Below are 16,504 nucleotides of genomic sequence, written 5' to 3'. Positions count from 1 at the left end.
TAAGATTGAAAGTCATCATAGTAATAGGTTACTGTTTATTTTAGGAAATAAACATCTAAATATTCAAATTATAAGAATTAAACTAAGTATACTGTAAATAATAATTATACTCGTAATACTACTTTATGCTAATCCTTTCTCGGCTAATGCTCTACTGAGTAGCCAAATGTGTTCCGTCAAGCTTGACCTCTTCAAAATGATCAGACGTTGAGATGGACTGTCCGAACTTGACGCTTATTCCAACCCTCACCCTGACCATTCATAAGATTCTCAATCCCAATGGTCCAAATCTATATGTACAAATTCTATGGAAAAATTCTTCTCCAACTACAATATGGGAGCATGCACATCACGTGTGGCGTAATAGGCTTTCCTGAGGCTAAATGCAAAATATCGAGTCTATGGCTCATTTCATCACTGACATGTGAATCTGACAGACCATCATCATACAGAGGACTAAAGAGAAATATATACTCGTAAATATGACGTTAATCATATACGTCAGTTTACTAAGTGGACGTCCATCCATAACTGTAGATGCACCATCATAGAAATCATTCTTGTATATGTAAAAATGAAGTTTCATTTTAGAAATGTTTAAAAAAATTAAATCAAACATGAAATCTTTTCTCGAGGTTTCTCGTACTATGATACATTCACATTTTTGTTAAACCCACTAAATTGAGTTTCTAGATAACACATAAAGTCACCATAACATCAGATTGTTTGTGTTGGGATAGTTAGGCAACATTTTTTAATATATTTAATATGTTGAAATCTCATGAGTATGCTGAGATTTTTTAATGATGTATCTATTCTATTTTCTCGTTTCCATCATGGATACCCATAAGATCAATGTAAGTATATTCGCTTACCCTCAGCTAAATTACAGCATAGAGTGATATGCACAATCATTGAACTCAGAGTTCCTCATATTTCCTCCATGCAATATTTCAAGCCTATAGATCGTTATTTCGAGATAATGTGGGGACAGACAGAAAAAATATGTTTGTCCAGCCTCTCGGTTGATAGGCTTCTCTAAGGCTCGGCCAATTAATGTTTGACAACTCTAAATATTTAACACATCTACGAAAGTGATATTTCATACATTATAGATACGGTTATAAATATTATAATTCTATTATTAGAATCATCATTTTATAATATATATATATATATATATATATATATATAATTATTATAAATATATCAATTGGTATTGATACAATGACAAAGCATGAAACGATCGTAAGGTAAAAGTTTCTTTATTATGAAAAATTTGTGTTACTATAAAAAATAAAACTAAAATTAAATCCAACATTTTTCTTTGGATGTAAGTGTTTAATAATATACGTAACTCACTGTTACCCGCGATTTGTATGCATTTTTTAATCGTCCGTAGCCTATTTAGTAACAGTGTGGTTATTATTATTATGTAATATGATTTACCCCTATAATATTTTTCAAACGTGTGTAGGCATACATCAGGTCTGTATTATTTTAGTGAACATAGTAAAGAGAGATAGAAGAAAATGACAACTGTCTCTTATATCAGTTTTTGGGCGTTCATTCTGAAATCGTTATCTTCCAGCCCTTGTAATCTTCTTCCGGTCTAAATATTTCCAATACGTTAGTTGAGTTTTCCTTGTTTTTTGTCTTGTTCTTCGCTTTTAGTGCTTAATATTTCGTCGCTTTGAACTTACATAGTCAAAAGCACGTATAATAAAAAAATATAAGCATATTTAAGAATAGATAAGATTAGCAACCCATTACAAACAACAATAATACATGATATCTAAACAAATAAACAACACATGTAACTTTTCATAGACACAGAGAAAGATAAAACCTTTTATAGAGTGAAAAACTAAATTAACTATGCCACAGATTTAATATAACTGGTGATTTACATTGAAGAGCCAATATGTTGGTTTGTATCTTCTTCTTAACAATGAGATATATACATGTGTGTGTGTGTGTGTGTGTGTGTGTGTGTGTGTGTGTGTGTGTGTGTGTGTGTGTGTGTGTGTGTGTGTGTGTGTGTGTGTGTGTGTGTACAATCATTGTTAAGATGTCAATTAAACATGAGATATTACGCATTTCAACACAATGTATGCGTGATGTCTTTTAGGAAGACTTTGAGGTACCCAGCTTATCCCGTTACGTAGTACTAGTACTCCCCATGTGTTTATATGGATTACGTTTTTATAAATTTCAGTTATTTTTGTAGTTTGAAAGCATATTGTAGCTTTTCAGTGTACAAATAGGCATTACCAATGACTGTAAAATAAATCAATAATGTTATACATAATACAAACAAATATATTACGACATCTGTAGATCCAGTTGTTATATTTTATACGGCGGCCTAACAAATTAAAATCCAACTATTTTAAATATTCTAAATTTAATGCGTTTAATTAATATTTAATCTTTCATAAATGTAATTTAAATATTCCTAATAGTTAAATGTAATTAAATTTTCTTTAATTACTTTTTTCAATATTCCTTTAAACATCTAAATTGTTATATTCACCTAAATTAGTGAGTTTCTTATTAACTATTGCACAGTGTGTTATAAGAACTATTTACAAGTATTATAAAACTTTTGAATTCAAGTTAAACTGCTTGAAATTCATTAAACTACACTGATTTCAGCGACAACTACTGTTTCTGTGGATTAGAATTGGGAGAGATCAGCAAGAGAGGTGACCATCTTTGTAACACTCCATGTCCTGACGATCCCCATTCTACATGTGGTGGTGAATTTTTGATGTCCATATACGAAATCCAAGGCAATTCACCATTTGGTAAGCTATAAATAAATTTACTTCATTTATAAAATATGTCATAGGTGTTTTAAAATATAAATGTGCAATATGCAATGCCTAATAAAAATCCTGCAACTTTTAACTGACCAGAAAAAATAATGGTTTCTAAATTCTTCCATAACATTGCGAACTAGGTGTAGCTTTGCCCGTGTTAGTTCATGTTGTAAAAAAGAGCGTCATAGGGAACCCCTCCTAATGGTGAATCTCTGACCATAATGATGGTCATTAGAAGACTGCTTTCTCCTGTTTTCACCATTCCGTCTTGTAGGAGGTTCTCGACTTTCAACAGAAACGGAAGCTTTTTGGATCGTAGATAGATAAATTTCGATATGGTTGACTGACAAGCTAGACTACGATCCTTGGCATAACAATATTAACAGGCTTAAATGAGACAATGTGTGGGTAGAAGGAGAGAACGTATGCATGGGGAACATTTTACATATTTACGTATTATATTGATGCCAAACTCACCAGAGTTATCTTTATCTGCCACACAACGCAGCACTAGTTTCCACATCGCAACTACAGATTTGTCACAGGGTCAATAAAATGGAGTACAATCAAAGTAGACAAAACGTACAGGCATTTAGCAGCGCAGAGGAAGGATAAAGCGAAGGTTTTGAGTACCCACATAAATAACAATTAAAGCTCTTGAAATCACCCACATCGATTGATACAATAGGGATATGTTTGTGAGCAAACGTGGATTGTGGCAGTACGAGGGTGACAAAAAACACACACACCTCGTAAGGAGACTGGTCTAGTTAACCATTATAAGGTAAGGAACTCCGCACGAGACAGAAGCTTCAGAGAAAATGATATTATGGTAGGTCGTGGTTACGTTAAGTTACCCGCCCAATATATCCGAGAGTGGCCCAGTCCATTGCGTTATCTCCAACCAATCAAAGACAAGAATAGAAGTCAGCTGATCTTTGCAGTCAGCAGCCTGTGTATAGCCGAATAGTGTAGCATATTGGATATATGTATAAAACTACACATGTAACACAAATTAATATTAGAATAAAGCTATATTCGGAACAATGTTATAAGTATTCTACACCACGCTTAGACGCGAAGCAATTTACAACGACTATCCTCAGATGAAATCTCAGCCATCGTATCCCTTATTAAAAACATTCCTCAAAATTTAAGAAAAATCTTAAATTATTTGTGTTGAACAGGTTTTACTAAATTTAACTTTTAATACTGAAACTTTATCATATTAAGATTGATTGAGTTGAGTTAGTTTTTTATTATTTACAACACAGCACTCTAAGATTGAAAAAGTAGAACAACTTTATTTATAACTCCAAGAATTATTACTCCGGTCAGAACTAGATGCTAAATATAATATGGTTTTAGCATGTATGGCTTCAGGCATTAATACGTAACATTACATTTGCATCAATAAATGTATAATAATTCAATAACATTACTTTGTGTGATAAAATATTATTTGTAATAAATAAATCCGGTTTATTCAATTAATTTTCATAAGCTTACACTAGTACTTCATACCAAGTTGTGTACGCCTTATTACAAGATACACTCACATTCTACTAGGCATGTTTTTACAGTCCTGAGGGAGCATGTTTCTCTCAGCCTTCTCTAATGGTGACTAGACACAAGGACAGATAGAGAGAACTTAAATTACTGCTTGTAGTTAGTTGGTAGTTAGAAGAAAACATGTTATTCTAAATTAAATATTTACACACGGTGCAACTGCGAACTGACCCTTTATCTTCACACAATAACCTCAATACGTGGACCATATGATTGCAAATTAATTATACAGATTAAAATGTCACATGTTAATTCGAGTCACATTTTAAATCTAAACCACACATTGCTTTATTACAATAATCTAGATTTATAACAAATTCGTATCCAGACTGCAATAAAAAAAGTATATTTCGTTATTGGTCCTTATAGTTGTTTTAATGACCATTGTATTCTATCTTCCTTTCATAAACAGTAATACACTCCATCAAGTGGTGAAAACATTACTAAAACCGATGCTATTACTTCGTATTGCATATTGGATTCTGTACCGCTACTTCGTATCCCTGTTCGTATGTATGGGAAGGTAGCAATAATTTTGGATATTGCATTATTCTAACTCTACGGTAAAATATAATAGCATCGAGACTTTGTTGTTGAATTTCTTTTCTGATATTATAAACTAACATCTTAGAGTACCGTAAGATTTTTTCGCTATGTTAAATCGATAAAATATGAAGCTTAATTAAAATAATTTTACTTTATTTTATAACACTTATTGTAATAAATAAATAATATAATTTTTGAGTCAGTGTCAAGGAGGAGAGTATAAAAAGTCATAGATTAAAGATTTCACTTTCCCAACTTTTGTTTATGTCAAAACAAATAATACTGTAAAAGCGTCTGTTTTGTTGACTTTGTGTAGTATAATGCTGATGATGGAAAATGTTCGGAACACAATCACCGTTTCAAAACGTCTATCGTCATCAAAACATTCAAACAAAGAACAGGCACTTCATCTAAAACTAATTCTTTTTATCCTAACAAAATTAAAAAATTCCATCAAAAATGTACATCCGTAGATTCATTTACCACGTAATTAAAAAAGTAAATCTGCTTCCAGTCATCATTGCTTGTGAACTCTTGGTAATATGTAATATATAACATTCATTAACGATCGTTAATTTATTTTTTTAATTCGTTGAGTGATATATTTGTTACACTCGAGGATGTACTCCTGGTTACATATAGTCACACAAAAATTCCGGTATCGTCACAAATCCAATGGGTTATAGAAGATTTAAATCGGAATAGTTATTAGAATGTGTGTTGTAAAAACTTATACATATCCAGGTCTGCATACACAGGCAATATAAATACCTTCTTCAGGTTATATTCAAAGTATGGGACTTCAGTGAAGATAAACACATAGAGTTGTAGGATATCCACATTGGACAAGATATTATAATGTTATGGAGGAATAAACATGCACATCTAGTCAATGAAAGTATTATATTATTTCGCACATGTGTCATTGTTACATGTTACAAACATTTGGCCGCATATAACGATGGCAAATGAGAAATTCGTTCACCACTATGACAAGTTTTAAACTAATAACAGTCAATGAAAAGATTATATCCCTTATATTCAATTCTGCATAAAGATTCAAACTTCAAGATATTTGTAACTAATTGTCCTTCTCTAGAATCATTACATGCTTATAAAGTTTAAAAGTTTAAGTTTTGAACGTTCTTGTTAAGTAAATTTAAAAGCTGCCTAAAAAGTACAGAGGTTAACAATTCCACCTAGGAATAATATAAATGAGGTTTACATATATACAGAATTAATACTCGGAACTATCCGAATCCGGTAGTGATTTTTACGCAAAAAAGTAAAATAGCACTGTAGGTCAAAAATATCCGATGAATTTTGCTAAAAAATGTACCTTCTCACATTATTTTTAATGCACAAGAACGAATTTATTATATTCTTGTATTTTGAAACAACAAATAATGCCTTTTCAGTATCAATCTCAGAAAAGAAGCCTTTTATCTAAAACGTAAATTGTCCAACACAATTACTAATATCGTTCTTCATAATGGTATTCTTAAGGCAAACTTGAAAAACAAACAATAATCTCAGTAAACCTTCAAAATTAATGTTTCTCTAATTTACCATCGTAGCTTGAGATTTGGATTCATACTGTACTTGTATTATTGTGGAGAAAATTGATATTAAATTCGTGTTTAAGGATGAGTAGCCTTATTTTACAAACACCTTCCCACAGGGTAGCATCTGATCCTCTCTCCATAAGTTTTTTTTTTTTTTTTTTTTTTTTTTTTGAGGGAGAGGCAGGAAAAATGCAATTACGCACACAGGTGGCCAGCCTGTAGTGTGGGACTCCCCTAAAAACGGGTTTACCCACTAAAAAACCTCCTCTACTCTTTAGGATTCTAACCTGGGATTGTTTATCACATTACTTCAGGCTAGGCCTAAATTTGGCTTAAGCCCGTGGGGCTCGCTCCTTATCCAGCCGCTCGGTCAAGGGATCTGGGCCACTTCGCGGTCCAGATCGGGTCTCTTTTCCAGGAGGATGCCCCGGACGAACTGTGACAAACAATCCCAGTTCCCCTCATCCTCCATTATCTTTTCGCAGACCGTATCCACCGAAAAAACCCCGAGTTTTCTTGTGGCCTCCAGGCGGGGCCTTTCCCAACGCGGACAGCGGAAGAAGGTGTGTTCCGCGTCGTCGGGAACGCCCGGGCAGTAGATGCAATCCGGTGAATCGGTCTTGCCCATCCGGTTCAGGTACGACTTGAAATAGCCGTGACCTGTCAGGAACTGCGTGAGGTAGTAATCCACCTCGCCATGCCGCCTTTCGACCCATGGTTGAACCTGCTCGATGAGTCGCGCAGTCCATCGTCCTCGGGTTTCGTGCTCCCAGCTGTGTTGCCACTGCTGGAAGGTTCGGGCACGCTCTTCGGATCTTGCTGCGTCCTTGCCGATCTCGCCTTGTCTCTGATAAATCACCTTCCTCTCCCCTGCCAAAAGCTTGACAGGGATGACTCCGGCAACCACCAGGACGGCAGGCTCGGATACTGTCCGATAGGCGGAACACACCCGGAGCGCAGCTTGACGCTGAACCCGGGCGAGTCGCAACCTATAACATTCCTTGGTAAGAGCGTCTGCCCACACCTCTGCCCCATAAAGGAGTACGGACTGGACTGCGGACATCAATAACCGTCTTTTGCTGGACCGAGGACCCCCAACATTGGCCATCAGCTTACTAAGATAAGAGACCACCTTAGCAGCCTTGTCCGCCGAACGGAAGATCTGGTCTCTCCAGCTAAACTTATTGTCCACCATGACTCCGAGGTACTTGGCGGCACGCGTTGACTGGACCACTTCCCTTCCCACTCGCAGCGGGACGACGGTGTCAATTCTTTTCTTTGTGAGAATCACGATCTCCGTCTTGCTCAGAGCAAGCGAAAGACCGTGATCGGACATCCAGGCGTTGACCACTCGCATGACCTGGTTCAACTTTAGCTGGGCCAGCTCAACGTTGCGTGCGGCGATGAGAGCCGCAACGTCATCGGCGTACCCAACCAAGACGGTTTCCTCTGGCATCTCGGATCTCAGGAGGCTGTCATAAGCGATATTCCAGAGATCCGGGCCGAGTATTGAACCCTGCGCGGCACCAGAGGTGACTTCCACCGTCCGCGCTCCGTCTCGAGTGTCATATATCAGACGCCTAGAACGGAGGTAGTCCTCGATGAGCCGCAACAGATACGTTGGAATTCGGAAGGTGTCACGAAGTGCATCCAACATATCGACCCATCTCGCCGAGTTGAAGGCATTCTTGACATCAAGCGTAACAAGAAGCACTACTCGGCGGGAGAAATGGTTGTGGCTCTCGGCTCTTTCAACTGCTTTATGTACTTCCGTAATCGCGTCGATTGTTGATCGTCCCTTTCTGAAACCGTACTGACGAGGGCATAGGTCCCCGACAGCTACCACGGCAGAAATCAGGCGGGAACGGATTAATTTTTCAAAAAGTTTTCCAGCCGTGTCCAGCATGCAGAGAGGTCTGTAGTACGACGGCAGCTCTGGATCACCTTTTCCCTTGCTAATAAGCACCAGCCTGGCGGTTTTCCAGGGAGATGGAAACACTCCTTCAACCAAGCAGGCATTGTACATTCTCAGCAACAACCCGGGATTGATGGTGAAAATCTTCTTCAGAGCCTCGCTGGGAATCCCGTCCGGGCCGGGAGCCTTGTTGCTTTTCAGGGTGAGAACGGAGGTTTCCAACTCCTCAATAGTAAAAAGCGGAACGCTCTCCACCCGTTCGAAGTCAACTAGTGGTCGCTGTGGATGTACAGGAAACAGGGCAGTGACGATCCTCTCCATGGTGGCGCCCTCCATGATGGAGGGTGGAGAGCGGGCGCCGAGTTTCTGGGTCACAACTTTGTAACCCAAACCCCAAGGATCGGAATCGACGTCGTCCCGAAGTTTCCTCCAGCTATTCGCCTTGCTCCTGTTGATAGCTCGGCGGAGAGACTTTCTCGCAGTTTTGTAGACATCCGACTTACGAACTCTATCTGCAGGAATTCTCGCTCTAGTGGCGGCACGTTTTGCTCTAAGGCATGTTCTTCTGAGCTCCGCAATCTCTTCAGTCCACCAGTAGACGGGTTGCTTGCCACGGCGGAGTTTCTTTCGCGGCATAGACCGGTCACAGGCCGAGACAAAAAGTTCCATCGTGGATGTTACTAAAGCCTCGGCGCCAGCCTCACCAGGAACCTCTCTCTCCATAAGTAGATTGCTGTGTTCTCAAGTTATGGGTCTGATCATGGAACATAAACATGTTAACAGAGTTGGAATTTTCAGATATGATCTGTTCTGTAAATCATGTAATAAGCGGAATTAAACTGCTAATCACTTGCTTTTTAACTACTCTGTAATAAGGAAACGCTGGTCCATCTTTGGCGTTCTGGACAAGGATGGAAAATCTCCTGATCAGTTGCTTTCTGCGTTTTGCGGGACTCCTGAAATTTTAAACTGGTAGGCTTCGTGGTACACTTCCGTGATACGTACGTAAAAGCTCCTTCAGGAATTAAAATTTTCCATACAATAAAAGTTGATAGAATATTCAACCGAAACATTAAATTATCACAGTGTGAAATGATTGAAACCTTATTATTGCTATTATTGTCTAAAATTTTCATTTTGCAGTGAACGAAACGGATGTGAGGTTCCTCTTAAGCCACAACGCGGGTGTGATACAATACAGCGGCAGCCATATAAACACGCCTACGCTCCTCATGGTCACCGCCAACTGGTCCTTCTCAATTGACTGTCATCTGGCGAGGAATCTGCTATTCACGTTCTCAGGGAGTAAGATAGTGAGGTGAGTGATATAAACGTGTATCTATACGTGAGCAACAACGAGAACATTTGTAAGGACGTTATGGAGTATTTGGACAACGTGCACACCAAATTTAGAGGAAATATCCGTTTCTACCGTAACTATTAACGTTTATGATTGGTTTTTACAACTGCAGCTTTTACTCGTGGCCCCAAAACTGTTATTTCCCTAAAAAATCAAACTTAGTTTTCTTATCCACCACAACAATATTCTTCTATATCATGTATAAAAAAAAATCCAGGTAAAAATGGAAATGAAAAGTACGCGATTCTAGATGTCTATTATTCTTTATCAATAATAACTATTACGTAATATAATAGTATATACCAAATCAGATGTTGGTTTGATTTGTATTCAAACACAAAATTAAGATACATTTTTGAAGGAGTTCGAAAGCCCATATTACAACTTACTAAACCGTCTACTTTCAGAACATCTCATCAGTTGAGCAGTCACCTCCAATTTTCCATCGGCTTCTTAACTAATGCACCCGTATTTTAATAGATTTCAAGAGTTATGAATATAGAAATTAAAGTGTGTCTTATTTTACCGAACCAACACCAAAGATCGAGCGGGTGGTCTACTACCAAGTACAGGATCGCTCAGTTGTTATTCAAGAAGCCACGCTCGAAGTTGCTTGACTCGGTTATCATGTGATAGGTGCCATACCCGCGAGACTGTAGCATTCAACCAATGGTTTCCATTTTTTCTGTAAGAAGCTTATGAGTGTTTCAACGTGACTGTTTCAGAACTACACTGGGACCCAAAGCGACCATAGCTGCTGGCATGCCTACTGTGGTCAGTGAAGTGAGCCATTGTGACGGGTTCGCCGTTGACTGGGTCGCGGACAGGATCTACTGGATGGACTGCAGCAGGACGGTGAACACTGTCAAGGTGATGGACCTTGAAGGTGGCAACCTAGCCACGGTGATGGAAAGATCCCTAGAGCCGGCGAGGGTCAGAAGGATGGTAATCGATCCTCACAAAAGGTACGAGGTAACTTGTCAACCTGTAACAGATTATTATGTGTTATGCCAATACAAACCAGAGGCGAATAAATTTCATTTTTCATCTTTTGTATGAAACTATATTGGCATACTTCAAGAAAAGTAGCATTATATAGTATTTCGTCTGGTTAAAAAGTGTTTTTGATTAGTTATTTAATGCTTTAATAGTAGTCTGTATATAAAGAGATACTCTGACTGACTGATTCATTAACACACAGCAAAATGTGCAGATAGAGACATGCAATTTAGTGCATACGTTTATATTGTATCCAGGAGCCGCATTAAGGAAAGACATATTCTCTCCGATATTTGGGCTCTACCGCATTGGTCTCTAACATTGTGAAAATTGCCATAGGAAATTGCATTGCTGCAAACACTTGTAATTAATTAAAAGATAGTTTTAAATATAATCAACTGTTCTGTGTAAGCATTGTAAAATATCAGCACAACCATGTGTTTAAATATAGAACTACCATTTTAAATGTTGCTTATATTTATGCCCCATTAAAAACAGTGTTTTTTTATTTCAACCTTTTCTTTAATAGCTGACGACTCATAGTATTTCCAGAGTAGAGAATTATGTTTTATTTAAAATAATTTTTAAGTACACATTTTATCAACATAATATGTAGCTAAAATATGCCTACATGCATTACTAAACTCCAAGGAACCCAATCTTGTATTACTGGAAAGCTAAGGACTTTGAAATTAGGATCCCTCCACTGTGCCCTAAAATGGTTCAATTTTTACTGAAATCGTTGGAGCTATTCAATAAAAAAACTGGAATTTCGGAGAGAAATTCAAGCTTTCACGGGTCCTCATAAAACTGTATCATTGTCCGACTTCAGGGTTTCCCAAACACTTCTATAAACTTAAATCTAATATGGCTCGGGAGATTGGAATATCTTTCAGTAACTTTGACTATTCAGAGAAAGTCATTAGAATAGCATTTTAAAAAGAATGTCCCCATGGTTTCCACGTTATAAAAAAGGAAATTGCGAAGCCACTGCTAAAATCTAGTATATTATAAATATGGACCAAATTCACTCACTTGGAAATTTTCTATTTAAAAGATTGTAGACCCTTGCAGATTTAAAATTCACAGTACTCGAGAAAATTATGTTTTTTTAATTATTTATTAAGACTGTCCGCTTTGAAAGACCCTTTAACGTTAGTCAAAGGTGTTTTCCTCGTATTTCAGTTTCTATTACATGGATGTCCGTAGCGTCCATGGACATGCCAAATCAACAGATTTGTATTGGATTTGTTATTTTCACATCTATTTCTTCCTACTTGCATCAGTTGATGTCATATTGACGTCACGTGCGCGAGAATGGATGGGCCCATTAAAAGACATTCTAATCAGTTCGCATCCGTATTTGTAATTTACTAATTAGTTGTACTGAATTTTAAAATGTATTTTCGTTCAGGATCCTCTTCTGGATGGCTGATGGAATCATCGAGTCTTATTCACTGAACACTAAGAAGTTCCAAACAAGTGTGAGCGGGGAAGCCGTGAACGTGCGAGCGTTGACACTGGACTTGGAGGCTAAACGGCTGTTCTTCGTGGGAACTATGGACAGCGCTGTGTCTCTAATGAGCGTGAACTACACCGGAGGAGAGCACAAGGAACACATGCGCTCCACCTACATGATGAACGTGTATGGCATCGGTCTGTACAACAATCATGTTTACTGGGTCAACTACATCGGAATGCGAGACATCCTTCTCAGAGCACCGCTTCAACCGAATGGAAATGAGAGTGTGCAGATTATCAAGTCTATCGACAGGGTCAGTGTACCTTTAAACTTGGCTATCTTTCAAACATAATATTATCTGGGCTATTTCTAAGTTACAGAAACATATTAACAGTATGATCTAAGATATAAATGTCAAATCTACATAGGATATCAATTTAATTATAAATACTAAAATAGTAATTCAAGCTGCAGATAGTCTAAAAAGAGCTTAAACAAAATCGGTCAACCATAAAATATACATAACGTCTCTCTCTAAATATTATAACTGTGGATATTAAATAAAGTATTTTTCAAAATAAATTTCAGAAAATGTTTAACTTGTAAGTAGTACATAAATTTATATACTGAGATCTAAAAATTAACCATCACATTAGAATGTATTTGAAAGACATTTCAATTTTCTTTCATTTTCCCCTTACTGCAGAGGTATGTAAGTTTTTTGAAAATTAGGCTTTTTCACATAGTTTAAGCAATATTTTTATTTATTTAGGATTTTTATGCGTATATATAAACTGACCTACAAGGCAGCCTAAATATAAAATCATACTGTGTCCTTCATTTTGATAGACTCTAAATTCTCTCTCTTCTCATCGTAAAGCTGAGTCAACTTAACGTATTTCTAAGGATTCAGGATTTTCCATGTGTCACATCTCAGCATGTTCAATTTCATATGTATAACTATTCCAATGTTGTAATAAATAAAATTATCAACATTAACACTTCGAGGTGATTAATTTGATATTACAACTGATGTTGTGTAATATATTATGTTTGATTGACAATAACGATTAACATATTAAAATAAACAGTCACTATTGTTTCAAGAAAAAACGCAATAAACTTTTTTTGTAACTAATCACTGATTGAAACCTTTAACCTTCAAAATTTGTTAACTAATATTTTAATTGGAGGGAATGGGTAAAGGACGCAAGTTTTCAGTAAATTTTATTTAGAATAGGCATTTAGTGTTCAAGTACATACCTAGTTTGAATCTCTCCAGTGTACTTATATATAAAAAATTCCATTAGTCCCTATTCTACATAAATTTAATATGTAATAATAATAATAATAAAATTTGGAATGTCGATCGCACAAATACGCTTTTTATAAGTTTACAATATTGGTCATCTGATAACTTTTTTATTTATATAATAATAAGCACATCGAAATAAGGTATCATTTTTTTCTTAAAATGTATTTTATTTTTATCAATATTATTTTTGATAACACTAGATACCGAAATAGTATTGGAATATAATAAAATAATTTTATTCCAGTTGTCTAGGAATATCATTTTAACAATATTTTAAGACTATTCAATTCATATTTACAAGTACAGTAAAATATTTAGGGTATCCTTTCAAACCTCCCATCGTCAATAACAACTGTACACAAAGAAGTGCATTTACATATTCAATTATAGACTATTTAATTTCATATTCTGTTATTTTGGTCTAGGCGGTATGGGACTTTAGGTTGGTCCACCCTAAGCTTCAAACGGGGTCAAGTAAAGATCCATGCAGAACGAAGGGCTGCTCTCACATCTGCATGCCGTTATCCTTGTATTCAGCTGTTTGTACTTGCCCTAAGACCATGTCTCTGAGGGCTGACAGACTCACGTGCGCAGGTAACAAGCTTTTATTATAAAGTATCAGAATTTAAACCTTATATAAAACCTTAAATATATTTTTAGCATTTTTTTCAAAGAAAAATAGGACAATAAATAATTTTAGTTGGTCAACTGATTAGGGGATTTAAGTCAGGTTTATTATAAATGTGATGCGCTGCTTAAGTAAATTCAGAGCATTACCAGAGTATTCCATTTAAAGTTTTGAACTTTTAATAAAATGGCCTTCAGTAGTTGCTATCGTGTTTTACTTTTGTCCTATAAGTTAGTCGATCGTCAACTTAGCGCTCATATTTCTTTGATTGTTAAATAATGTTTATCTTCACAAATTGAATACGTTTTAACCAGATACCCTAATTGTGAAATTTACGATTAGTGGAAAATTTATTTGAAAAATATTGTCATTGGTTGTAAATTTAAGGGTTGTTTGTGTAACTATCAATTTTGGAGATCTGTATATATGAAAATTATCCTTTTTTAGCTTAATAAGTTGACAATATTTACATTTGAATTTAGTACAACAGGAATATTTTATAAAGTAAGATCAATTACCTCTTGGGCTTAATCTGCTCATTACTATAAACCACTGACCCTTGCGAGAATCTTAAAAAAAATAGAATAAGAGGGAGAGCCGATACAGTTCAAGGTCGATAGTACTGATAAAAAGTGCTGCGGTTAAAAAACAACATTTGAATCTGCGTTATCTATAAGAAAGATAAAAAATGCGCCGTCTTACACCGCTTAGTCACTCTAAAAGTTTTAACAGATTATAGAGTATGACACTATAATGTTAAATACAGAACTTACATTTTGATGATTGTAAGAGTGACATTGTGTAATATCATGATGAAACTTACATTCATACTAACTTACTTTATTGAAGTTCTCTTTAATTTTTAATTGCCTTAACAGTATTTATTTGCTTTTCTAGATATTTAGTTAGTTTATGTTTTGGGTATTTCATTCCTTTCTTTGTTAATAAAATCAAGTCCAAAAATGTTTGAGTCAACCTTTTACCTGTAATATATGTCATTTTTAGATTTTGCACTCTGATTCCTTGGTAGCATTCATACAATAACAATAGGCAAGTCAAAAACTACTCAGTTTTATGTAAATGTCCATATGTTGTTGAAATGCAAATCAGAACGTTTGACCGAGAATAATGTACTTAAGAGTAATTTTATTCATACTCACCTATTAGTTGCAACCACAAGCCCAATGAATGAAAACTTAAAAGTTTATGTCTTGGAAGATGTTTAGTAATTTTTGTATTTTGGTTTCTATCAAAAAATAACTAATATACATGTGTGTGCCCAGTATACGAGTCCTACTATTGTATAATAGGATACTGCATTAAATCTAAGTACAGCCGATACACTGTCTTTTCCCAACAAAACTTTTGCTGTTTTTTAATGTGCGGTAATTATAAAATACATTTTACATTGAACTGGATACATTTTGTAACAGTCTTGTTATATTAATAGTCTGATTTTGGCTGTCATTTACATTTATCGATTTTACAGATGGACTAATATCTGCAGAAGTAGTGAGTTTAACTATACTGATAGTGTTGGTGGTCGGGCTGATCTCACTCACAATGGCCTACTTCACTGACAAATACTGGAGCTATCTTCAGCTCAAGCTGTTCAGCGTGCCCTACACAAGAACGAGAGATAATCAACAACCAGATTCTGTAACACCGGCCTACGACACAACTGAGGATGATGTTAGACTAATTTGAGTCCCTGGATGTTTCATTTTTGTTATTTGCCTTTTTGGATTAAACATTTGAAAATGAAAAGTACGTCAAAACCTCAAATGTTTGTAACTTTAATACCCAAAGTTTCTTTAAGAATTTGATTAATTTATGAATAAAGGTACTCATTAACGTCCTATAATTATCCTGAAGCTTATGATCATTCTTGAGTAAGCGTAAGCAAAGCCTCTCGTAAATGTTTGTCAAAAAAGTAGATGGCGTGTGTAGATTCGTGTTGTATCTTACGAATTACGTCTTGTGTTTACGTTTTTTGAAACCCCCAAAATATGGATATGACGGCCAATTTATATGAATGTTTGCATCAATTGAAACCTTATACAAAAAAGTACCCTCAAATTTTGACGCTGACTGCGTTAAATTGCCTTTTCAATTTTTAAACTATTGCAATATAAACAGCATGGCAGTTACTGACACAAATGCTTACTTCCCAGTGTGTGCAAAGTTTCTTTCTTGTAGCACATTGGTACAGTAAAATGAGTAGAATTTTTTATACACAGCCATTTTTACCTCACAACGTAAAAGAGAACATCCAAAGGGTGGAATTATCAAATGATAGTTTGTTGAATAGGTAATATAT

General features: G+C 35.9%; 1 protein-coding gene across 1 annotated transcript in view; it reads left to right on the top strand.

Annotated features, from left to right (window-relative positions):
- LOC124362323 (low-density lipoprotein receptor-related protein 4-like) overlaps positions 1-15,969 on the top strand; it is a 35,370-nt gene extending 19,401 nt beyond the window's left edge. The window contains exons 9-14 of the mRNA XM_046816731.1: positions 2,659-2,810; positions 9,564-9,738; positions 10,506-10,745; positions 12,194-12,554; positions 13,982-14,150; positions 15,674-15,969. Coding sequence (XP_046672687.1) covers positions 2,659-2,810; positions 9,564-9,738; positions 10,506-10,745; positions 12,194-12,554; positions 13,982-14,150; positions 15,674-15,891 — 1,315 coding nt within the window. The 3' untranslated portion in view covers positions 15,892-15,969. The remainder of the gene's footprint in view (positions 1-2,658; positions 2,811-9,563; positions 9,739-10,505; positions 10,746-12,193; positions 12,555-13,981; positions 14,151-15,673) is intronic.
- Positions 15,970-16,504: the final 535 nt, after the last annotated feature.

The sequence above is a fragment of the Homalodisca vitripennis genome, chromosome 5 (assembly GCF_021130785.1).
Source record: "Homalodisca vitripennis isolate AUS2020 chromosome 5, UT_GWSS_2.1, whole genome shotgun sequence".
Taxonomy (NCBI): domain Eukaryota; kingdom Metazoa; phylum Arthropoda; class Insecta; order Hemiptera; family Cicadellidae; genus Homalodisca; species Homalodisca vitripennis.
The sequence above is the reverse complement of the archived record's forward strand: the minus strand, read 5'-3'. Positions and strand labels throughout refer to the sequence as shown.